Source organism: Calonectris borealis, chromosome 4 (genome assembly GCF_964195595.1).
Source record: "Calonectris borealis chromosome 4, bCalBor7.hap1.2, whole genome shotgun sequence".
In the NCBI taxonomy this organism is placed as follows: domain Eukaryota; kingdom Metazoa; phylum Chordata; class Aves; order Procellariiformes; family Procellariidae; genus Calonectris; species Calonectris borealis.
In genome coordinates, this window is record NC_134315.1 from 85,490,339 (window position 1) to 85,515,044 (window position 24,706).

At 56.0% G+C, this 24,706-nt stretch overlaps 2 protein-coding genes across 2 annotated transcripts in view; both read left to right on the forward strand.

Annotated features, from left to right (window-relative positions):
* Positions 1–5,292: 5,292 nt before the first annotated feature.
* On the forward strand, positions 5,293–13,053 carry FGF5 (fibroblast growth factor 5). Its single transcript, XM_075150654.1, has 3 exons — positions 5,293–5,587; positions 8,242–8,345; positions 12,709–13,053. The coding sequence occupies exons 1-3, from the start codon at positions 5,293–5,295 to the stop codon at positions 13,051–13,053; spliced, it is 744 nt and encodes a 247-aa protein (XP_075006755.1).
* Positions 13,054–18,665: 5,612 nt separating this feature from the next.
* Positions 18,666–24,706, forward strand: part of CFAP299 (cilia and flagella associated protein 299) — a 216,804-nt gene continuing 210,763 nt past the window's right edge. Inside the window, exons 1-2 of the mRNA XM_075150471.1 lie at positions 18,666–18,772; positions 20,678–20,802. Coding sequence (XP_075006572.1) covers positions 18,677–18,772; positions 20,678–20,802 — 221 coding nt within the window. The 5' untranslated portion in view covers positions 18,666–18,676. The remainder of the gene's footprint in view (positions 18,773–20,677; positions 20,803–24,706) is intronic.

Consider the following 24,706-nt stretch of genomic DNA (forward strand, 5'->3'; position numbering starts at 1 on the left):
GCTCCCCCGGAGCAGCCCCTGGCTCATGGCGCGCGCTCGGCGCGGTGCCTGCATGCTGCATCGCAGCCGGCAGAGGTGGCCCGAAAATCTCTCTGCTGGATTGTCTGCTCAGCGTGAAGATGCAAAGCAGCGTGCTGGCATGACGGAGGGACGAAAGTCTGCTGCCCCGTCGGTGACGCCATTTGCCGCTCTTGGTGCTGAGTAGGCTGGGCTCCTCTTTGCAAGGTGTGTAACGCCGGTTAACCTGTAATTGGGCGAGCTGTTAAAATTGAAGAATCAGCTATTAAGATTTCATTGTAATACCCAGCTCTTGAGTTATTCGGCTGTGGATATCTAAGAAAAGACTGACATAGCTTACTTGTTTTAAAAATAATACGAGCTCTACAGTATTTGTTCTCTACTTTGGAGCCAAAACCAGACCCTGCTGCTAAGGTCTTACTTGGAGGGGGTAAAGATCTTACCCAGTACAGAAGGTATTGATGGTGGGTTTAAAACAAACACACAAAAAGCGAAATGCATGGGGGAAGTTTCTGACAAATATGGTGCCGTTCTGCAAAATGCTGGAAAATACCTGGCTTGCTTTGTATTTTTTTTTTTAAGAGAGGTTCTTTTTCACTTGTTAATATTGCTTTTATTTCCTCACCTACTTCCCATTGCAACAGCTGGACGTTGTGCCCATCAAGGTTTAAACGTGAACAGGTTGCGTTCTCTGCCCTCTCCCATGGGTAGGAGGAGGGTGGCTGGCAGCAGCGTGGGGGCACTGCGGGCAAGCTGAGGCTGGGCTCTCACCACCGGCGTGGGCACAGCCGACCGGGAGCGCGGCACTGCCTGTCTCCGCTCCCTTGCCTCGGCACGGCCCTTGTCTGCAGCGAGGCCTTAGAGCTTTGCCTACCCCGGGGACGTGCTGCAGCCCTGGGCATGGGCAGCCTGCAGGGTCAAAAGAGACTCTGGGTGCGTGTGGACGTGCACTGACGTGCCAATACACCCCTGCCACCGGTGCAGTTCCCCCTTTGGTACCAGCTGCCCATCAGAAATTCCCCTGCATTGCTGTAGGGAGGCTTGTGGGTTTGCTTTCTTTTGAGGGGTCTCCACTAGCATCAGGGGTGACTGCACGTGCCTGGGGATGCACCAGTGTGTCCTGTGTTGATGGTAAGACTGGGTAAGTGCAGGAGAGTTGCTGAAGGTGGTGTACGAAGGCTGTGGCACACCTGGGACCAGGCCGTGCCAACCGCCTATTGCGTTCAGCGTAACATCCCTCTTCCAGCCACACCATTTATGTGTTGTCTTAATAGGCCAAACTAACCCACTTGGGCAGCAGCTGGCTGTCGTTGTCCTGCAAACCTGCTGCCAGCCCCTCCTTGCAGAAACGCAGCGGGGTGGCAGCCCCGTCCGTGGGGACGTGCTGCCGGGGCAGGGTGCTGCCGGGGCAGCTGAGCTGTGCTCAGGCTCCTCTTCAGTGAAGCACCTTGGGGCCCTGGCTCAGCCTTGCCCTTTCCTAGAGCTGCCTGCAGCCTCTCGGGAGCAGCAGCGTGCCAGGCTGGTGTTCTCGGGTGGAGAGGCTGCTCAAGTGGCTTCTGAGTGATCCTGGTGGCTTTTGTGCCCATGGGGAAGGGGAGCATGTCACCTGGCAGCACCTGGGTACTAACAGCACCTAGGTTATCATCTTAATTAGATTAAGCTGGTTTAATGCATGTACTCCTAGTAACATATTCTGCTTTCAGCTCTGCGCAGAGCTGCTTCGGTGGCCAAGGCTCCCAGCTTCCCCCAGGAGCGGGGACACCTCCCGGCGGGACGCGTGGGGCTGTCTTCACAGGGCGACCTGGGGCGCAGCCACCCCCGTCCTGCTGCAGGTGAGTCTCCTTTGGGCCACAAATCCTTATTGGAAAGGGTTTTTTGCAAGCACCCGGGGTGATGTGGGGTGTGTTTCCCCAGGCAGCCGCTGGCCCCAGGGCACCTCGTGCCTGCACAAGCACGGGGACACGGTGTCGCTCTGCAGTCCCCTGAGAGGTTGAATCCAGCGCGCTATTGCTCTGCTAATACTGCGAAATAAACCTTCCTGTGAGTGAAAAAACAAGTGATGTTGAAAGCCTGGCGTGCTTTCCCCGCGAGGCCGTCTGGTAGGGCGCTGCTGTAGCCTGGCATGGCTTGGCTCGGGGCCGTCATACCCATACACGTACATCCCGTGGGAACCAGGGGTGGTTCCTGTAAACACAGGGCTGGCGGAGTGCACGGCGGCTCGGGTACGGCCAGGGCTACGGCTTCACATACAAGCTGGCTGAACACAGCTTCACTGGCTTGTTTTATGTCTTGTCACATTTTACCTTGCGTATTTTTAAGGGGCAATTAAATGGCACCGCGCTCATGTTTGGAGAGGAGAGGGTTCCTGCCATGCGAAGCGCAGTCCCGCGTTACGCAGCATATCAAACAGGCTCAGAAGAGCCCTCGTCCTCTTCAAACAAGAAATTTTACACTTGAAACCCAACTTAGCCTCTCCATTTGCTGGAAGTTTTCTCTGTAACCAAGCCTTGAATAATTTAGATGACATAACATCAGCATTAGGCTTCAGAAGCTGCTGGTGTGTGTGTAAGGATCGCTACTGCCAAAGGCAATTACACTGGATTATTCCAGGAAGTTGACTATTACATCTACTTATTTATTTAGATTTAAACCTCAGCTTTTTTTTTTTTTTTACTGCGTTATGCTACATGGGCGCTTGGACTGTTTGAAATTAATGTGTTGTTAATGAACAGATTCAAACAACCCAAGACAATATCGTTCACGCCCAAAGGGCCGCTTGGGAGTTTTCTTTCTTAGGGTTTCATCGTGAAGACCAAAATAAGCCGTGTGCCCTAAGGACAATATCTTGTGTAAGTCATTTCTCTGCCAGCGCACCCGGCTGGGCTTTGGCTCTGATGGGGGCACAGGAGTCCCCAGAGGAGCACGATGGCATCCTGCAGATAGGCAGGAGCCCCCATCTCCGGCAGGACCCCACCTCTCAGGCAGCATATCCGTGTCCTATCCCACAGCAGGGATAAGCGGAGAGTGCAGCGGATGAGACCTGAAAGGGCCTGGCTGTCTCACGGTGCCCCCCAGAAAGGGGCGTGAATATGCAGCGCGGTGGGGTTGCCACCGACAGCAGGCATAGAGGACCAGCTTGGGCAAGCCCACCTGGCAGGTGTCACCTTCTTGGTAGCCTTTCCAGTGGCCTTGCCCCACGGGAATTTGGGTTTTCAGGGATTTCTTCGCTGGAGGGGGAAAATTGGTCCAGAACCACGTGTGAGCAGAGGGCGCCTGGCAGCCAGGGCGGCACCAGAAAAGCTGGTGGAAACTATGGAGATGGACACTAGGATCAAAATTTGGGAGGCTGGGCTTGCTGGTGAACCTGTGGGTATGGCAGCTTTGGGTGGTCTTCTCACCCGGGGACTTGCACGTGCCTCCTTCCTGCTCCCGGGCTGCTGCTGTGCCCATGATGACGACTTTAAACGTTTTTGCATTCACCTTAACTTCCAGTGGCAGAAATGGTTTATGGTCTCCTCGACCTGGTTGGAGAACAGAGATTTCCCAGGGACGGATCCTTCGGCAGCTGCACCCTTTAAAGCAAGATGCAAAAGCGGAAATCGTCCTCGAGTGCGGGGGCTGTGCCTCAGCTGTGCTGATATATAAGGTCTAGTGCAAACATCATGGGAGAGGTCCATAACTCCCTCAGGTCCTTGTCTTGCTCGTGGATCTGGATGTAGAGTCAGTGTGTGCATGTAATCAAATAAACAAGATGAGGTGGGTAAGTGGAAGTCATCGATTTTACCAGGCCAACTGCTGCCGCTGGAAGAAGTAAACAAGCTTTTGAGTGCCGTGACCTCCTTCAGGTATGTGTATCTATCTATAGGGCTGTCTATATATACACATTTATATATAAACATGTGTGTGCATATATCTCTGTGTGTGTATATATATATGTGCTGATAAATAGTTTGAAATTGCAGTAATGTTGTTGTGGGATCGTTTCTGTTCACACCAGACCATGCCAGGTGTCAGTCAGGCTGGATATGGCCCCTTAAGTGCTTGTCCCTCCCTGTGCCCCCGACCTTCAGCTTCCTCTGAAGACGAAGGTCACTCTCCGGCATGCTACCCACTTTGTCTCCTTCCTGCCGAACCCGATCCCTGGGCGCGCAGCCCGGCCGAGCCTGCTGGCCAGAGCCGACCCTGGCGATGGCTGCAGCGCGTTTTCCGGGTAGGGTTTAGGGGGAAAACACGGATTGCGAGAGTAGTAAGGGCACGTAGGTGCAGAGTTAGGGCTGCGTGCTGGGCAGGGCGAGTTTGGCTGGTGTTGGCTTTTGTAGAGGTGAGGTTTTCCCGGTGGCTTCGGGGGAGTGTGCAGGGAACCTCGAGCAGCCCCAGGAGCCGAAAGAATCAAAATATGCTTGGTGCTGTGCCGGGGTGATGGATGGGCTGACGCCGCAGGGTCTCCTCCTGCGCCGCAGTGCTGTGTGGCAGTTGTCTTTGTAATTGGGAAGAAATACGGCTGCCGGTGCTGGCGGGGCACTGGGCACGTGTCAGGGTTACCGCGCCGGCAGCGGGAGGCCGCGGGGCCGCCATCCCCCCTGCCCGGGAACCGCAGGGGATATTGTTGCACGGACGAGGGCCAGCGCTTCCCCGCACGCCTCGGGATGCTGTCAGGGCATTTATGGTGGAGGCAGCGCTGGGAGCTCCCCGCTGACCCCCAAAAGCTGCTCTATGGGGCCGAGCTCGGCAAAGCCACCCCGTGCAGGAGGGAAAGCGGCCTTCCCGTTCGGGGTGCTGCCTCCAGCCCCGAATCCGTTCCCATGCCCCTTGCCGGGGGCTGAGGCAGGGCTGACTGTGCAGCTGCCGGCTGTCATCCCCCCACGCCCCCGGCCTGGGGGGCTGCAACCCAATCCCTTCCCTTTCCCAAGGGTTCCGCCGGCCCCACCGAGCCCGGTTGCCCGGCCATGGAGAAGCCACTGACAAGGTATTTCTCGGCGGTAACCCGAGGCGCGGCCCCAGCGCCTTGTCTCGGCGGGGCGGACAAGTTAATTCCCCAGATTTATGCGCCCCCCGAGCCCCAGCATCTGCTGCGGAGGGCGGCGCAGCCGGGGCGGTGCGGGGGGCGCTCGGCGCTGCCGGGGCCGGGCACAGGTGCGGGGCCGCCGCCCGCTTATAAATACCCCGGTGGCGGCGGCGGGGAGGGGCGTTCCGGCCCCCCCGTGCCCGGTCCCCCCCTGCGGGGCTCCGCGGCGGAGCGGGATGCGGCGCGGCGCCCTCCCTCCCGCCGGCAGCATGAGCCCGTTCTTCCTCCTCCTCCTCCTCCTCCTCGCCCTGCCCGCCCGCGCCCGGCGGGAGCAGGTGCCCGGCGGGGCGCAGCCGGGGCCGGCGGGCCGCAATGCCCCCGCGCCTTCCTCCCCCTCTTCCTCCTCCTCCGCGGCGGCGGCGGCGGCGGCGGGGCCGAGCCGCTTCCCGCGGAGCCGCCCCGGGCGGCGGCGGGGCCGGCTGTACTGCCGGGTGGGCATCGGCTTCCACCTCCAGCTGCACCCCGACGGCCGGGTGGACGGCGCCCACGACGCAAGCCCGCTCAGTGAGTGCCCGGGGGGGGGCCGGGGAGGCCGGGGGCGTCTGGCCGTGCCCCGGCGCGGGGGGCAGCGGGGCACTCCCCCCGGTGCGGCCCCGGGGCTGCGGCATCCCCCTCCCCGGGGGTGTCTCCTCTGGGGTGACGGAGCCCCTGGCTCCCGGCCGCCTTCACCCGGCAGTACAGCCGGCCCCGCCGCCGCCCCGGGAGCGAGCTGCAGCCCAGGCGGCCTCGGGAAAGGTGAATTTGGGGTCCTGCTTGCCCCGGGAGGCTGGGGCCGGGGGGTGCTGGCGGTGCTGCGGGCTCGGGTGGGACAGTGCCCCGGGGAGCGGAGCGAGCTCTGCCCCGCTCACTTTGGGAAGTGCTGCCCCGCGGGGTTCGCCCACCTTGAGGAAGCGAGACGGTGGGGATCGATGTGAAGGCACAGGGATTGTGCTCCCACCGCAGCACTTCGCCGGGGTACCGGTGGGGGGGATGCTGCACCGGGCCCTCCTTTGCGCCCCTTTTCCGTCCTTTCCCCATGTAACTTTTCCATCCTTCCTTCTGCATTCTCATTCTTCCAGCACAGCAGTAGGATGTATTCAGTTTAAAAATAGGACTGAAGGCTGACGTTCCCCTGAGAGAAAGCTGTGCTAACTCACAGCTTATCCTTCGGGTCGGAGTTGCCGTGATATCCTGTTAGAGGGAATGAAATGGCAGGCGGGGATGAAAAATCACTTAAAGAGCCTGAGGGCTTGGGCCTGAGGTGACCCTGGCAGCACGCGTGGCTTCAGCTGTCAGGCGTGCTCACGGAGCAAAGGCCGCATCTGGCCCTGACCGAATCATTCGGGCCGTGGTCTGTGCCGTGGCCCCGTGAAGGAGGGCAGCCCATGGGCAGGGATGCTGGGAGGCCGGAAGCCCTGCTTGGGGTTTCGAGGAGCACTGCGGGTGCATGGCCAGGAGGGGGTTAGGGGTGGCCAAGGGGGTGGATGGAAAAACGGGGCACCCACGCCAGGGCTGTTTTGGGAGACGTGACTTTGGAGGGGCTGCCTGCGCCGTGACCCCCGGACCCTGTCCCGCAGCGGCATGGCAGAGGGGCTCTCCCCTGCGAGCCGCGCGCAGCCTTTGATGCCACAGCTGCCTCGCAGGGGCTTGCATTATGTGAAGTTCCTTCCTCTTTAATCCGAGATTTTCTCCCCGGAAAGGTGACAGCAGCACCAGCTCCGCACTTCGGGGCGGAGCCAGCCCCGGCTGGGGACACGTGCTGGTGGTGGAGGGGGGTCCTGCCAGGGCGTCGCCCCGAGGAGCCGTACCCTGTGGGGAAGAAGTCGGCTTTTGGCAGGGAAACCTCGCTTGGGCCCCTGGGAAACTGGGCTTGTCCCAGGGCACCCCAATAACCAGGAGTATGTCTCTCAGCCAGCATGGCCACCCTCCCCAAAGGCCGGAAGGTTTTGGGGTGCCCCTGCAGGACAGGGAGCGTGCTGCAGAGGGTACATGCCGTGTTGCAGTGGGCCTGCACAACCCCGTGCCTCTTGGCAGTCGCTACCACTGGGGTGAGGAGGGGTGGCCCACCAGCCCCAAAAAGTGCCCCCCAAGCCCTCGGTGCTGGGACCTGGGCGCCTCCGGGAGCTGCGCTTCCTCCTTAAAATAAACTTGGGAAGTGGTGATCCGATCCCCCGGCCTCGGGGATTTAACGGCGGCTTCATGTTTGCTCTTGGCACGTTAATCCGCGCGGCCCTTCGCTGGGGCTGGGCGAGATGCTCTCGCGGGCTCCTTCCTCTGGGGCCGAGGCCACCGAGACCCCCCTGGAGCCACTGAGTCCCAGCAGGGCCACCCCAGGGCTGCAGCCAGGGGTAGCAATGCTTTTTTCCAAGGGTGGGAAGGGCACGTGGGGACGTGGTGCTTACCCCGGCTCCCCCCCCCGGCTGGCGGGGGTGACGGGGGGGACGCCTGACCCCTGCTGCCGCCCTTCCTCTGCCCGGGGAGACCCCGCGCTCAGTGAGCGAAGCGAAACGTGTCGGTGCTGTTGCTGAACGGTGCTCGGAGGGTGAAGCTCTTCTGGAAGATGAGTTATAGGTCACGCACGCCCTGCTGGGGGCCAGAGCCCCATCCTGCTCAGAAAAAAAACATTTGAGGGGAAAACGTCTTGTTTTCTCGTGGCTGAGCTGTGTAGCGCCCCGCTCCCCGAGTCCTGCTGCGAGGAGGGGCCTAAGAAACCGTTAGTGGTACTTTTAGCCCCATATGGTGTGTGTGACGCCTTTATTTCCAGAGTCCGGCGTGTACGGGAGGAGGACGGGCAAGGCTGATCTCAGCAGGCTGGCTGCAGGCACAGGAGGCTCTTTCCACCCTTGAGAGGGATTTCCCCAGGGGTGAACTTGCTCTGCTGCAGCCGAGTCAGAAACTGTCCTCTAAAATGCAGCTTTTAAAAAAAAAAAACAAAACAAACAAACAAACAAAAAAACCCCAAAACAACAAACCGCCACCCTGCAGCCATCCTGGAGTCGATGCAGGTCCCTCTGCGGGGCGGAGGGACGGAGCAAGAGCGCTGCGTGGAGCCAGGCAGCCGAGGAGCAGGGTCGTGTGGAGAGGAAACGCAAACCTATGAGACTGAATTTTTTTTTTTTTTCTTTGTCACACCAATGTGAAAAGAACTGTGATTTATTTTGGGATTTCTGTCATCCTAGGTATTTTGGAAATATTTGCTGTGTCTCAGGGGATTGTAGGAATACGAGGAGTTTTCAGCAACAAATTTTTAGCGATGTCAAAAAAAGGAAAACTCCATGCAAGTGTAAGTAAACCCCCCTTATCAGTATGTATTGTTTATTAAAGGCCTTGTGACGCCTTCACGTGCACGCGGCAGTGATGCTCCCGGGCAGGGCCCCGGCGTGCCGAGCCCCTTCGGCGGCCGGGAGAGCTCCACACTGGGTAACGTCGGCACCACACAGACAGATAGGGGACAGGTGGAGCCACAAACCCCGAAGCCCATATCCCTGCTTACTGCATTTTACCAAGAAAAGTGCTTTTTTTTTTTTTTTTTTTGCTGTTGGGTATTTGCATCAAAAGGACTTGTTCTTTGAGCATTGCCGGTTTATTTTTAGCAACTTCTGCAGCAGATCGCGCAGACGGTTTTAGCCAAATGTCTCCTGGAGAGCGGCACGCCTGGTGCCGGGAGCCCGCCTGCGCCCCTGCACGCGCAGGGAAGGGGCTGCAGCCCCGGAGTTTGGGCTGGGTTTGCCCATGGGGGAGAGACGTCCCCCGGTGAGAGCGTGCGGCTGCACGCAGGGTTTCGGGCAGGTGAGGTCCAGCCCGTGCAGGAGCGTTGCAGCTAGAGTGGAAATATCCCAGCAACTCTTCTTTCTGCAGGCCGGATTCCTGAAGGTTGGGGTTTCCTGCAGGTCTAATTGTGCTTTTTCCAGGCTTTTGGCATTGAACAAATCCTGTAAGTTGATTTTACTTTTTTTTCAACTTCAAGATGCTGCTTCCTAATTTTTACCTGTTAGTTCTAGAGATTATTTAAACAAACGAAAGTAACTACCCTGCTTACATGAAAGGCGTCATCTTTTAAAGGTGCATATAAATGCAACACCCAAAGGAGGGTATTTTTAAGGCAGCATCTTGGACGACCTGTCAGGCAAGTTTGTTCCCGGGGAGCCTGTTCAGGGCTGATAGCCTGGAAGAGGGAAAAGCCAATTGCCCGTCCCACGGTTACGAGCCAAACCTCACGGCCGCGAAGTGGATGTTACTGATGTGCTTACGCTGCCCGAGCCCGCAGACTGCCTTCAAGTGAGATTTATGAACTAGCCTCTCTCTCCCTTGAGTCTTATTGGAGTGTTGCTCCTGAAACCTAATGATGCTTAAAGGGTGAGCGCATGGTTGCTTATTTTAGGAAGCAAAGTAGGAGTGCGAACGGCGTCTAGGGGAAAGGGGGAATGGCTGCACGGAGGAAAACACCAGGGAAGGAGACGGGGCAGGAAATGGGCAGAGCAGGAGGATAGCAGTGGCAAGGTAAAGGATGGAGAGGAGAGTGAAGCGGGTGGAGCGTGATCCCCGGACCCTGCAGAGCCTTCCCCTCCCTCGCGGTGTACAATGGGCCCCTTATTCGAGCTGAAGCCGTGATTTATGCCCTGGCGCAGGCAGAAATTAAATCAAACCTCATCGGTATATGGTTAATTGTCGGCACACAAAGGGCGGTGCTGGAGAGGGACCTCAATTAGGTGGGTCAGAGCGGGGGGCGAGGACACACGATGCCCTGCTCGGATGAAAGCCGCAAATTTGTAGAAACTTGACCCAAATGTCTAAAGATTGCTGGGCTAAATAACGCCGATAATGCAAACCCGGCATCTGTTGTTCTTTCCTGCCTTGGCAGGATAAAGTTATTTCATGGCCTAATGAGTTTTGAGCAGTACAAAGCGCGTCCTGCGCCCGTCACTCAGGGCAGCGCTTTGATATGGGAGTCACGCCGGTGACTTTGTGCTGAACCGCAGATAAAAGTCATTCCTGCAGGGATTCAGGCTCCTTCGAAAACAGCTCTCGGGGCCCGGCTTTATCCCAGCTCGTGCTTTACAGCAGCCCTCCTTTTTTTTTTTTGATGGCAACTTAATTAAATTACCAAGCAGTTCATTTTTAGAGGCACCGGCTTCAGAAAATGACAGTAATCTCAGCACTTATCAGTTGCGTGCACAGATGGCTTTTTCCTCGTTGTTAAATCCTCGGTCCCCTGTTTGTACATTTTTAGCATGGAATGGGCAGGAGGGGGTTTGGTGTCGGTCTCGGCAGGGGCTGGCGCGAACCCCAGAGGAGAGATTTGCCCGCAGGGGGTTCAGGTAATTCTCCTTTCTTCTCCTTTCTCGGGAGTTGTTCCGAGTTGACCAAACGCAGCGGTCGTCACCGGGGCAAATCTCTGTTGAATTGGATTTTGAAATTTAATTGACTTCAGGATTGCTCTTCACGACTGTCTCTGGAGCTGCTGCAGAGCAAATCCGACGGCCAGCCAGCGCACCGTGGCTGCGCCGCCTGCCCCGTGCCGGGAGAAGTGCCTTTCCCCGGCTGAAATGGTGCGGTGGCTGAGCTGAGAGGCTGGGACGTGGGAAGCAGTGATGGTGCAGCAGCAGCAGCTGATGCGCTTCCCGGGGCGGTTTGCCGTCGCAGGGTGAGGGCTTCCCTCTGCGCGTGCTGGCTGTGGGTCTCCTCCTTCCCCACGCCGCCGGCAGGAGCAGCCCATGGCATCCCTCCGTGTCCAGGGCTGGGGATCCCCCACGCTTCCCCAAATCCCACTTTGGAGGGGATGCTACTCTGACTCTTAGGCAGCAGTTCCCCCAAAACCACGTTAAGCAGGAACTTCTCCTGTGATGCTCCAGACGGGCAACCGGGCAGCCCTCTTACTGCCACCTGCTTTTGCGGGGTGGCATTGCCCCAGAACGCTGGGCCAGATTGGCAACGCTGATTTGGCTCACCCACGAGCCAAGCAGCGGCGAGCTGACCTGTCTGTACGGGGATACATACGAGCAGGGGCATGAGCATCTTCTCCTCTTCCCAGCAGCGCTTGCAAAGCCCGCTGGAGCCGATTTCAGTATCGGATCCTTGGCCGTGGCCAGCCTCGATGCCCGGAGCAGGGCAGCCAACTTCATCTCTTGCACTAAGAAAGCCTGCTCTTGGCATTTGCCCAAATCCCACGGGGAAAGGCAGGGCCTCTTTCAGGGTCCTGGCAGGGTCCCTTCTGTGTTGAGCACCCTTCCAGGCATGCATCGCTGCCTCGGTCAATCCTAAAACCTCCCTGTGCAAAGGCTGATGCGGGGGTGTTTTGCCCAAGCACTGCTGCACGTGTCAGGGCTTCAGAGAGCAACGCCGCGTCACAAAGCTTTGCCTCGGAAAGGTGAATACTCGTGCATGGGCGATGCAGCATTGAGGATGTATAAAAGACAGGGAAAGCAAAAATGAGTCATCAAGGTGACGTTTCTTTCAAGCGAAGAGCAAAAGGAGACTTAATTCCAAGTGCCATGAGGACAAAAAAATGCATTGCCGGTCGGGCACTCTGTCACTTGTATTGTAGGACTCAACTCCTCTGGTTAAATCAGGAGTTTAAAAATGATCCCAGGCAGTTGGGCCTTCGGCATGGTTACAAAGCAATGCTTGGGGGTTTTGTCTTGTTCTCCGCTGCTGGGGGTTTGAAGCTCAAGAGCTCTGCACGCCTTTCACGTCAGTAGTTTTGAAGCGTTGCTTTGCAGTCAGGCTGCGGTGCCTCAGGCGTCACGGGAGAAGCTATCAGGGCACCGGGTACCATGCCCATGGCCAGATAAAAGCGTGGCAAAGGATTTCAGAAGGGCGGCTGGAGGCTGCAGCCAGGTGTCAGAGGGCCGTGGGTACATAGCTGGGGCGTTACGGCTCTATTTTTGCATTTCTCCATGCTTTTTTTTCCCTCCTTCCCGTCGACAACAACAAGGAGCTGTTACGGGCAGCATTCAGCCTGTCCTCTCGGGCAGCGGGAAGCCTTTCCCCTCGGCCATCCGGGAGCCAGTGCGGCCGCACTGTTTATAAGAGGCGATGCTCTTGGGCTGCAAGTAATTTCTTCAGCTTCTCAGGGGACAAAATGCCCCGAGTTCATTTCAGACGATGGCGAAGAAAAAAAAAATCCAATACAATCAAAGCCATGTTCAGTGAAGCAATGAAAATCTGCATGCAAATTGCCTTTCCAGATTATTAAGTGATGATTCAGTGCCCAAGTGAGGGGTGCGAGGGTGGGAACGGAGACGGAGCGGGGGCTCAACCCCAGGGTCCTCGCCGGGGCTGCGGCACGGGGGGTGCGGAGCCGCGTCCTCCCTCCCGTCGGCGGGAAGGACAGGAGGAGAGCTGGGGCGGGGAGGAAGGGTGCTGCTGGGGCGGGAGGGAAGGGTGCTGCTGGGGCAGACCAAGCCCGTTTCTTCCAAGACAGTCCAAAATTGGGTGGCAAGCAGCTACTGAAAGTATCTGTGTTGGGGGTTTTCCCAATTGCTGGGTGCCCGGCGGCCTCGGAGGCGGTTTGCCAGGTGCCCCGTGTTGCTGCCCGCCCTTTTGGACCTGGTTTTGGGAGACTTAAAAACCCAGCAAGCGTCGCGGGGCAGGGGACGGGGAAAACCAGCGCGTTGCTAACCGTGCCCCCGGCTCTGTCCCCACAGGCCCGGTTCACAGCGGACTGCCAGTTTCGGGAGCGCTTCCAGGAGAACAGCTACAACACCTACGCCTCGGCCGTCCACCGCAGCCCGCGCTCGGGCCGCCAGTGGTACGTGGCGCTGAACAAGCGGGGCAAAGCCAAGCGGGGCTGCAGCCCCCGCGCCCGGCCCCAGCACGTCTCCACGCACTTCCTACCCCGCTTTCGGCAGCCCCAGCCCCCGGAGCTCGCCTTCACCGTCACCCTCCCCGAAAAGAAGCCCCCGCCGCCACCGAAACCAAAGGTCGCCCCGTCCCCACCTCGGAAAAACCCCGGCCCCGTCAAGTACCGGCTGAAGTTCCGCTTCGGGTAGTGCGCCATGGCGGGGATGCCGGCGCAGAAGAGACCGGGCGCCTGGGCGGCTTTTGGGCGTGACCCCGCGGGAGACCTGCGTCCCCCCTTCCCGGACGGACGCGGGGAGGCTGCGGGTAGCCGTGTTGGGCTCGGGGTCTTCTCTTCACCCTGCAAACCGGACGGCATCCTCGGAGGCGTGCGCTGGGACGACTTAACTTGGGCTTTCCAAAGAGTACTCCTGTGGTGAACAGAAAACACTTGATGGACCTCAGGTTAATTTTCTGTTGTTGAAAGAAGCAGAAAGGTACCTCTACGGCAAACATATTTTCTTACCTTATTTTCACTAGTGACTCTTGTGACAATCATTTTCATACAAGAGATATGTTCAGAGCCAACCTATTAAGTGCTTTTTTGTTGTTTTGTTTTTTTCGCATCTTCTGTTTGCTGCACTTTTTTCCTTCGACCATACCTCGGACACTGTATATCCAGGTCTGCCCCTTCCCCTGCTCTTAAAAACCAGCTCCTCCCTTCCACAACAAAACAACAAGACCATGCCCAACACATTCGTTCACCTTATCTGTGGTGCAAGAGGGTCTTAAAACTCTTTCTTGGCAATAATAGGTACACATTTTATGGTTTAAGGGTTGCAGGCTGGGGAGGGCGGCTGTTTGCAGCCCTGCTCCTGCTGGTCTCGCCCGTTCTTCCCTGGACAGCTGGAGGAGCGAGTCTCCTCCTGTCCATCCAAGTATGGCTTCGATGTCTGTGTTTAAAATACCTCTGCCCCGGCCCCGTGGCATTCCCTCTCGCACCCCTGCTCCCTGGGGACGGGGACGCCGTTGGCCCCCGGGTGCCCGCCGGTTACTTCTGACAGTTTGTGCTGCTGATTTGTTTTATCATTCACAGTACACTTACGAAGGGGCGGAAAGGGTTTTATTTTATACCGAGCGTGGTGACGTGGCAATAAATGCTGTTACAGCTACTTGTACCTTCAGAAGTGTTTTTTCCCGCCCAGGTTGCCCTATGACCCCCACTGTGGGATTGTTTCTCCGTTATGGTGTTATCTGTGGAGTAATTGTGCGTATGGGGTTTTTAATCGGCATTTAGCTGTGTTGTGTACGTACAGAAAACTGTAGCATTGAACCTCACCAGTTAAGCCTTAACAGGAGCCCAGGCGGGCTTGCGTTAGCAAAACCCCTCCCGACCTGAGCCCTGCTAGTGTTGAGCAGCAATAACGAGGGCGGGTGGTACTGCCAAGCCTTTTCTCCAAATCTGATCGTGGTGCAAATGGCTATTTCCATTGAGACAGTCGTTCTTCGCCCGTTGTCCTTCTGGGCAGCCCCCGGCCGGACGCATCAGCTCCACGTGGCAGCAAATGCTTTTGCACAAGGGCGCGCGCTCCGCGTGCGGGGACGGATAGGGACGCCGGAATAAAACATAATCGTGCTTCATTTTATGACCTGGTTGTGTAATCTCTTGCCTGTCTGCTGTCCGTGCATTTTGTCCTTTTCTTCCCCTGAAGGAGAAAAATGAGCGTAGCTAAATTGGCCACCACGCATGTTTTTGTCAGAGGGTTTGGCCGGCGAGGTATCGGTGCCAGGGTGGAGCAGAGCAAAATCGCTGCACGTGCTTCCTTTGTATGCCACGCTCCGCGTACCGTGTGCCGAGACAAACCTCCCGCTGGCTCCGCTGGGGCAGTTGTTTGGGCCTGAGTCACGGCAGGGGAGCGCAAGCAAGCAAGGGTGCGCTGTGCACCCCCGCCATTTCCAGCGAGACAGCCTGACTGCGAGCTGACAAAATTCAAACAACACTGCTTATCTGCTGTTCAGCAGCCAGGCACAATTAGGTGTAATTAACGGTCAGCGAAGCATGGGGCCACCTAAATGAACTAATTGAATGAAAACATTTGCAGGAGCCGCGTAGGAGGGCGCCGTCCTCAGCATCAGCCCGGGGTGGGTGCCTGGAGCTCCCCGGGCAGGTAAGAGAGGAGCGAACGGGCCGGGCCCTTGCTGCCACTGCTTTCCCTCAGAGGGAAAAGGTATTTTTTTAATCTCGTTTTAAGGAAAATTCTTGTCGGTAACTAGCCTGTATGACGAAAAAATGCTTTGGTCTGTGTATTTCTGGGCAAACGCTGATCCGGAACCGAGCTGTGATGGCAGCATCCAGTGTTTGCCATAGCAACTACCAGGAAGCGCCGCTTGCTCTGTTGCGGTTGCTGGGAGGGACGGGAGCGCGGGGCGGCCATGCTTCGAGCACGTCACCCTTGGGACTCACCCGAGGAAGGAGGGGTGCTGCCGGCGGTCGGGTTCCCCCCCGAGCCAGCCTTCCTGCAGCCCCGGAGCCTGCAGGGGGTGAGCACTGCCGTCACCTCGTGCTCGTGGGTCTGGCTGAACCCTGTTTTTCCTGACGCCCCTTGCTGTTCCCACTGAGGAGAAGAGGAGCATTTATCACGTTTCAGAGCTGTTGGGTAAAATTTGGCCGAGGCAGCAGCCCGGGCGTCTCCTCCCTCTTCACCGGGGGCCGGTGAAAGCTGCGCTCTCCTACCCGGGGTGGGTGAGGACTGGGGCGGTCTGAGGGGCTGCAGGTGCTTTCCCCCGTCGCACCCCATTTCCCAAGGGGCGTGGGGGCTGCTGTGCTGCGCGTCGAGGGCTGCTGCTGAAACACTGACGTTTTCCTTGGGATTTCTGGCAGCCAGGAGCAGCCCCCAGCATGCAGCTAAGGGGTGCTGGCAGGCGTGGGAAGTTGCGGGGGGAGGCTGGTGCTTTAATGTTACAGTAATTATGAAAATGCAGTCGCCCTATTGCCATGTGCCATGGCAGACAGCAGCCCGCTAGCAAGCTCAGCAGAGAGCCTAATGCCACTTAATCTAAGTGGCATGAACTGACAAACCCTTCCTGTTCCTTCCTGGCCGGTCTTCTGCAAGGAAATTAAGTAAGTTTGCTTGTCAGGAGGAGACTGAAGGCATTTAAAAATAAGTAAATATCTCTGTTAAATTTAAAAATAGCTTGTGGACACTTGAGAGACTTTTAAGGAAAAAAGGTAACTTTTTCAGTGTCTTACGTTTCTTGCATTTCGAAAGTGGTTTTGATGTTGGCTTACTTTTATTTACAGCTGTTGATTGCATTTAAACCTTTCTGGCTACCGCTTTTGCAAGCGGAGCGGAGGCCGTGTTGCACTGGCCAACTGCTCCCCGAGCAGGACGAGAAGCCCAAAACCTGCAGCAGAAGCCCAGAGCCTGCTGCGGTCCTGCTCCCAAGGCGAGGGGGAGCCTCCGCGGCCCTTCAGCAGGTGGGGATTTACTGGGAGAAAGGACACGAGACAAAAACGCTTCCCTTCCTCTTTCCTGCTTGTTGGCAGCACTTAGTCTTCCATGCTGGCGGCACTATTGCTCCTGCGGAATCAACGGGAGCAAGAGCACACTCGGTACCGTGACTTGAGGGAGGGAAAATTGCTGCGACAGTCCAGAGAAAGAAGAAAAGCTCTGGCTCCGGCTTTGCAGCTCCAACTCTGACATAAGCTTTCCTGTCAGTCGCTCCTGTTTCATCCGAGTGGATTTATCGTCTTGGCTTCAACAGCAACAGCACTAATTGCTGGACTCTAAAACAGATTTTTGTACTTATTTTAGATAAAAGCTCTTCATGTTGCCTTGAAATCTTGTTGCACACGGAGGAAAAAACCTTCTGGGAAGATCAAGGGCGGGGGGGCTTTCCTACTCTTCTTTTTGGGGTGCTGAGGGCAGCGGGGTATGCTGGGGAAGGAGTTCTGCGTTTGGGGACCGTGGGGAGGTCTGGCGGCTGGAAGCTGTGCATCAGCCGCCGGGGTGGCCTTCTGTGAGGCACCAGTGGCCTCTCAGGCCGTTTTAATGACAGAGCAGGCTGAGAGCGGGGCTGGTACGAGCCTGGCGGCGGGTGGCATCCAGGGAGCCGGGACATACGAAGATACCACAGATGTGTGAAATTAACCGTCCCAGGACACCAGCACGATGCCTCCGAGCTCTTTGTCAGCAAGGCTAAGAATTGCACGATTGCACAATGTGGACCGACACCTAAAATTCACCCTTTTTTCTCTCCCATTTGCTTTCTGAGTCATCTTTTCCTGCGGGCTTTGCAGATATAAAAAGTCTCAGATGTCGATCAGACAAAGTACCGCATGGGGAGAGATGCTGTGCTTCTGGAAGCTCAGCTCAAAGCACAATGTTAGCAAGCGTTGGAACAAACTTCAAGTCTCCGGGGAGCACCTGACTTCCTTTTTGCTCTGCAAAGCTGCTTTTACCCCAGCTGGCTTGCTTCGCCATGAGGTCTCCTGGGCAGGCCAGGCTGGTGGCTGCCACGGGCTGCACTGTTGGCGTGTTCCCCCCAAGGGAGTAACTCCAAACTGACCTTAGCACTCCACGGGGAAAACATTGGCTTAAACCCTGCATATTTGGAGCAGTCGGGGGCTGGCACGGTGTGTCATTTTTTGGTTTGTGGTTTTTTTTCTTTCTCTTCTACCATCTCTGACTTACCACTGTGGTGCTGGGAAGAAAAGGCTGGAAACGAAACCAACGCAGGGGATTCCCAAATTCCTTTTCAAACAACTGCTACCTTCAAAGGAGGCACAAATCCATGTGGAGCTGAGAAAGGGCTGCAGGGAGCACAGTGGAGCGCGCTGAGCTGCCGGCCGTGCCCCACCTGCGTGTTGTTGGGTGCAATTGTTAAAATTCTGAAATGAAAAAAAGCCCCCCCCCCCATTTCCCCTCTCCCCATCACATATTGTTTTTAACCTCTGCAGACATGCCTGCACAGGGACATCATTTTCCAAATCCCCAGAAATAGTGGTTAGGTCCTACTCTTCTGGACTGCAGCAGGTGGCAGCTCAGGGCCCTTCAGCGGAGCCCACTGAGGTGGGCGCAGGAGCCGTCGGGCAGTCGGCTGCAGACGCGCCTTGCTCTCCCCTGCCTTCCCACAGAGCCCCGTTACGGCTTCGTTTCCTCTTCTCCTCGGTGGGATGGCCAAAAAAACCCGCGCAGGAGCCGTGGCCAAAAATTCGGCAACCACATGTCTTAAAAAATCAGCGTATGAGGCACAGCGTGCTGGGCCTGTGGCGGCTTCCAGCGGGGCTTGCATTAACGGGCCGGGGGAAAACGGGGGTGCGCACCCGCTCGGGTTTGCTTCTCGCACGTGCGGCGGCTGCAGCTGCGCGCCGCGCGGCACCGACACCTCCTTCCCCGCCCCTCGGCCCCGTGCAACGGCGCGGCAGCGCTGGGAACCAGCCACCGCGCCCGCTCGCCGCACAGCGCGGCGCCCGCTTTGCAGCGCTCTGACGAGCCGCCCCCAAAAATTATCCCCAAAGCCACCAAAAAGCCCCCAAGACAAAGAACCGAGCAGCACCCCCCCGCTGCCGGGGGGGCTCGGGGCCAGGGCCGCGCGCCGCGGCGGGGCGGGGAGGACGGGACCCGGACCCCGCCCCGCTCGGGGGGGTTCCGGGTCCCCCTCTCCCCGCCACGCCGCGGCGCGCGGCCCCGGCCCCGCCGCCGCCGCCGCGCGCCCTGGGGCCCCGCGCGCGCGTACGCTGATTGGGCGGGACGGGGCGGCACGTGCCGCCGCAGCCATTGCGCCGTCGCTCGCGCCGCCGCCCCGCCGTTGCCACAGACGCGGGCGGGCAGGATGGCGGCGGCCGCCCCCCCGCCCCCGCTGCCGTTCGGCACCTACGAGGAGTACCTGGAGTCGCAGGTGACGGCGCGGGACATGCACTACCTGGAGGTCAGTGGGAGGCGGGACGCCGCCCCGGGGCTCTCCGCCCGGCCCCGGCCTCCCTCCGTGAGGGCAGGCCGGGTAGGCCGCCCCGCCCCGGTGCGCCCGCGGTGGGGAAGCCCCCTCTGTGGGCCTCGGGCCTGTGCTCTGGGAGGTACCAGCCAGGTGGGAGAGGTCTGAGTGGCCGCGGTGGCAGGTCAGTACTTGGCTCCTGAGGGGAGTCAGGCACGTTGTTAGCTCGTGAAGCTTTTGGTGTCCATTAGGTGCAAGGGTCTCATTAGTAAAACCTACATCCTCGGGGAATAAACCGTCCTGCTTCTCCCCGTGCAAACGTTCCCCGCAGGAGGGAGGTGGCACGCCTCTTGCGTACAGATAAACCCCCTAGACTGAGCTGAAGTCAGTCAGCAGCGGGGTGGCTGTGAAGCAGGGGAAGGGGCATGCCAGCGGTGGTTGTGTTTTGGTTGGCCTGAGAAGCGCAGCGGGGCTAGCCGAAACAGGGGTCTGCTCACAAGCGAGCTTCAAAGTGCAGGTCTGGACCAGGAAGACTTTCATGTAAGCAGCTGTTTGTTATGTAGTGTTTGCTGTTGATATCCACCCAGAGAAATAAGATGTGGCAACAAACACCCAGTCCGTCTAGAGGTATAAGATGAGATGAAGATGGTGGGTCTGGCTTTGATGTGCAGAGGCAGCCTCAAGCTAGTGCTGGCCGGGTTCTTAACCAAAACTGGGAAGAAGATCTTGTCCAGTGCTTATGAAGCACGATATTTAGGCTGAATCATTTCAAGGGATGTGTCTGGTCAAACAAGTCACATCACAGCGATATTCAAAGGGTGCCGTCTGCTGAAATTTTGATGTCTAAAAATGATAGTGCACATTGCCCGGTGGAAAACACTTTGGGGAAGGTCGCAAAAGGTTTTCTGTCTCACACTTAGAAGGCAGGCGGTATTGCTTACAGGTTTGCTCTCGGAAAGCAGCTGCCTTTCCCCGTTTGGCTTGGAAGAAATCGGGAGCGAGTCGGGCAGCCGGGGAAGAGCTTTCCCCGGGCAGCCGGGGAAGAGCTGGCCGGAGCGCCTGGCTGGCGGGGGAAGCCGCAGGGGGTATTTCCTGTGGTGCTTTGCCTGTCGGGGCTTATCAGGTGTCCCGGCTTCGGCTGGAGGAAGTACTTCACCCCCAGGTTCGCCGCCTCCTGCCCCAGCGCTCAACCCATCAGTGTGGCTCTCCTGCGGGCACGTTAGTTTAATCTCGGGGGGTGGTGTTCCGGTGGGAGCATAACAAGAGGAGTCCTTTCCGGCGGCCCAGGTGCGGTGCAGGCAGAGGCAGGTGGGCAAGAAACTGCAGGGCTTCAGCTGCCAAGCTTGGCTGCTGGCTGGGGCGCCGCGGGGACGCGGAGGCGGTGGTAGCGCTCACCGCCCGAGTCCCCCAGCCCCGCGGGTGAGGAGCCCCGTCGTGGTGGCCGTACCTGTGAGTCTGTTAGACCTTAGGAAGGCAGAGCTCGCGGGCGTGTGCGGCCCCGCCTGGTGAGCAGCGCCCGGCTGCCCAGCACAGCTGGTCGCAGGCAGGTGTTAGGCAGACGGCCTCCCCTTTCCTGCGTTACCTCTCCGGTCGCGGAGCCCCGGAGGGTCCCGCTGGCGCCGCCCGGCCTGTCTGCCGCCGCAGCCGGGAGCACCCGCGCAGGTGGCGGCGTGTCGGCGCCGGGCCCCTGCGGAGGGGCGGGTAGCCGCGGGGGGGGAGGGGGCCGGGCCGGGGCCCGCCGGGGGCGAACCGGCACCGCCCGCCGCACCGGGCAGCCGCGGGGGCGCCGCGCCGGCCCGCCGCGCCGCCAGGTGGCGCCCTCCGCCCGCGGCGGCTGCCGGCGCCGCGTCCGCGGCGTGCGGGCGCTAACCGCGCTGCCTGCCCCTCTTTTCCTTCCCGCAGAGCGAGGCGGTGGGGCGGCAGCTGGTGGAGCTGGGCTTCCGCGGCTCCGGGGACGTGCTGCGCCGGGAGGAGTTCGAGGCCCGGGCGGCGGCGGCCGCGGGGCTGGCGGCGGCGGCCCCCGAGAAGTAAGTGCCTGCCTGCCGGGGGCGCGCCGCGCCAGGCACCTGCCCTGCAGCTGGCTGGGACGGGGATCATGTCTGCACCACGACCCTGCAGCCGCCACGGATTTCCTTCAGCCGGTCAAACAGGCGTTGTCACACCACTCCCTGCCCCCAAAAGCTGAGTCCTGGCTGTCGGGGCGTCTTCATGGCTTGGGGGGGGGTGTGTGTGTGTCCTGTGCTTTCTTGTCACCCTTCCCCTAGGCTCAAATACCAGTGTAAGAGAGATGAGGCGATGATGTTTCTTAAATGTGTTTGAGACACCTAAACACTGCTACTTGGTTACAAAACAATGCACCTTAATACCTGGATCATCCTTTCAAAGTTGTAGGCAGGAAATGCGTGTTTTGTCATTTCAGACCTGTGGGATCGATGGTTACAAGACAGGGAACATACTGATAGAAGAGGGGTGGCATATGAGACGGGAAAATATCCTTGCTCTGCTGATCAGTTGTAAGGCTTCGAGGACCGCATTTATTGAGTAATGTAGTCTAGAGTTCCTTTCCTGTCAATAGCTATGGGTAAGCTCATCTTGGTTCCTTGTAAGTTTCCCTGGGTCAAGGAGACTGGGATTGCTGTGGGGGTGCTCTCTTTACATAGGGTAGCTGAAGCAAATCACACAAAGGTCTATGGGATCTAGCCCAGGGGAAGAGATTTAAATGGTTCAGACTGGATGAGGGTCTCTTGGGATATTGTTACAAAGTGTCCGCTTTTTTATGTGGACTATTTTATTTCCATTTCCAAAAGTCTTTGAGGGGACAGATGATTTACTCTCCAAAAGTCTCTGACAAAGAAAGTTCAAGCAGTGCATAACCAATTTTTTTTTTTTTAGGCTTTTGTTTTGTTTTGTTTTGTTTTGACTTCTGCTGTCTCATACTTGTTACAGCATGTATAGCTACAGCATGCCCTTTCCACAAAAACTCACATTGCGCTGAGAATTCAGTGCTTTACAGGAAAGCTTTATCGTATCTTGTGGCTGGTTCCCCCTACCTTTTTAGTTTTGCGTCTTCTCCACTCTGTTTAACCAGCCTGCAAATCTCAAAACATTAAGCTGTTTACTTTTCCGGTTTCTTCTTTTCATTGCCTCTTGAGAAAAATAAATGAACAACCCCCGTAAATAGTGAACTTTTTTTTGGTGCCTTGCTACAGGAAGCTAAATAACGTTATTAGAATTCTTATTTTGTCAACATGGTTGGTGAATAGTAGAGCCACTGAGCACTCTTACTCTCCTATGGTGCCTTTCCCTTTTCGTAGTGTACTGAAATTATAATTTAATCATTTAGCAGCATGTATCAAATGCCTTCAGCAGCCTTGGTGGGCTGAGAACATGTGTGCTGTATCGTTAAGCTATTGCCATACGTCATGTACGATCCTGTATCAAACTTCTATTTCGGGCATAAGGTGACTTTTTTTTAATTTAAAGAATTAATTGTTCATGTCACTATATAGAGAAGTTAATTTTGCAAAACCAAAGGCTTAATTATTTGAATGAAGACAAAAAGGATTGTTTTTTTTTTTTCCATACATATTTAGCCTTGTAACGTTCTGTGGCTCATGCCCAGACGTACTCTGCAGCCAGATGAAGCTGATGTTGACAGTGCTGATGACATCAGGAGAGTAGCAACCGAACTCAAATGGGTGATCGGTTGGTCTTGTAGTGTTCTTGTAAAGTATGTTCCTAAACCACTGATCATTATTAATTACTCTTCTAGTGATTCCGTGTGTGGAGATGACTGAAAACGAAATAAAGCCAGAGCTCTCACTGCAGTTGTCCATCTCCTTGATGTCTTGAGTGGGTATGCTGTCCTACTGTCCTTTTTTGTTTGGTTATTCTTTGTTTAGTTTCCCATTAGTTTGTAGGTGGAGGTGTCAGGGTTGACTCACAGGGTTAAGGGGCCTATTTTAACCGCCGTTGGTTGAGTAGATTATCCAAACGTCTGTGTCAGGAGTTGCTGCTGTCAGGGCTTCTGAATTGTCTGCTTGCAAAAATGTATCTGTGGTTTTCTCTGGGCAGAAAAAAAATTTCTTCGAGTTGGACTTGGCTGCACAGGTCTCAGAAACTGTCGCTGTTAATTCTGATTGCCCAGATTATTTTTGCATACGAGAGCGAACTCCCTGGGCAGGTGCCTTCAGGATTTCTGCTTTGATGCTCCTCTCCATCCCCCACCTATTGCTATGACACTGTTGTCCCATACCGAGGGGTTGACAAGGCTATTTCCCATCTACAATAATCTCCTCCATCAAAGAAAAACAATGTAAGTCTTTTAAGTCAAAGCTGGGATATATGGCTCGGAATGCTCATACAGTGAGGGGTTATTTGGATTAAAACACAGACGAGTTAGCTGGTAAGTGACTTTTTGTGTTCCCTTTGGGAAACAAACTCGTGTTTAATGGTTTTGTAAATATTTGCAAGTGGCCGATACTCATAGCAGTGGGGTTCCTACAGCCAGAGTGCTTCCCGTGTGCCTTACCGGTATAGACACACTGAGCCCTAAGGAATTGCGTACACCATTGGTATCGCACAACAACAACTTCAAGCTCCAGTTGCTACAAAGTACTAAAATAAGCCAACGTAATATATGTTGCTTCTGCTGAAGTTCATCTCCCTGGTGTACCACTGGGTATTATGCCTAGCTGCTGTGTTTGCTGTAGGCTTCCATAATTCCCATTTTATTTTTAGGGTTCGTTTGTCAGTGGTCAGAAACACTTAATTTACACAAGCTGTGTTAGTTGGCAAGCTTTTAGTGCCACGCCTTCTACTGCTGCAACTGTATCACAGAACAATCACATAAACCTGTCATTTATTGGAAATGTAAAGCCTTACGCAAAGATTAGTAACTGGTAAGTGTCCTCTTAGCTGCGACGAAATACTTGCAAGCATAGTTCCTGTGGAGTAGCAACAAATCAGCGAGACAGAATTCAGTAGATTATTTAGAGCGATCGTAAAGATGAGCACAAAGATGGTGGTCATTCTTAGCATGCTTTGCTGTTTTTGTACTTGTTGCTTAAATGTAATGGTCAGGGTTTGCTCGAGAACTAAGTCGTCGTCTTCATGTGTAGGAAGGCTTATTTTGACTAATACTTGAAAACCTAGCTTCAGAGTAGCTACGTATTACACCATATTGCAAAGCTGCTGCTTATCAGAAGGGCCAATATTTTCTTTCAAATGTCTAGAATGGTAGCGTGGTTTTCCTCTGAATCCTTACCTCTGCCTTCGGAATGCCTCTTGTTTAGTTAAATAGCATTTTCAGTTAAGGCATGTACTTGGTAGGGTTGGTAGGACTTCATTTACAAATGGTAAACGTAAGCTGAGTACATGCTGCAGAAAATGGATTTGGGTGGGCTGGAGGCAGTGCATTTATTTCCTCTTTTGGACTCTTTGTGAAGCAGTCTTAAACTTTCCTGGTCTTCGCGTCACATCTGAAGTCAAGTGCAAATTGATAGGGGAAAGCAAATAGAAGTAAGACTAGTTCGTTTAAATACTGTGTGCTTTTCCACAAAGAAGTGGTGCCCTGAGAGTGTTGGGTTTAGGCTTTTTCTGGTAAGAACAAAGAAATGGGATAATAAAAAACAGTGAACCGCAGACTTTGAGAGGCAGAGGGAAGCACAACACGCCATCTGTTCTTTGCGACCGGGATGTATGTGTATGTGTATTTCTTTCGAGTCTGAAATGAAGCGGCTTGAGCCCAGGGTTGTGTTTTATTTTCTTTAACAGAGGCAAATTGGAAATAAAGGAATTTTTCTTTTTTTTTCCTATTAGGTCATCTCTAAATAAGTGCAAGATTGTTTATTCTTTCTGTTGTCCAAAGTGACAGAGCTGGATAAAATCTCATGTTCCTCAAAAGCGTCCTCTAACTTGCATAGCATTGAT

What these genes read in the sequence shown, in the direction of transcription:
- FGF5 (XM_075150654.1), top strand. Translation starts at nt 5,293, where the DNA reads ATGAGCCCGTTCTTCCTCCTCCTCCTCCTCCTCCTCGCCCTGCCCGCC. An exon ending in CCACGACGCAAGCCCGCTCA is followed by an intron (nt 5,588 to 8,241) that starts GTGAGTGCCCGG and finishes CTGTCATCCTAG; the next exon opens with GTATTTTGGAAATATTTGCT. An exon ending in AAGGAAAACTCCATGCAAGT is followed by an intron (nt 8,346 to 12,708) that starts GTAAGTAAACCC and finishes CTGTCCCCACAG; the next exon opens with GCCCGGTTCACAGCGGACTG.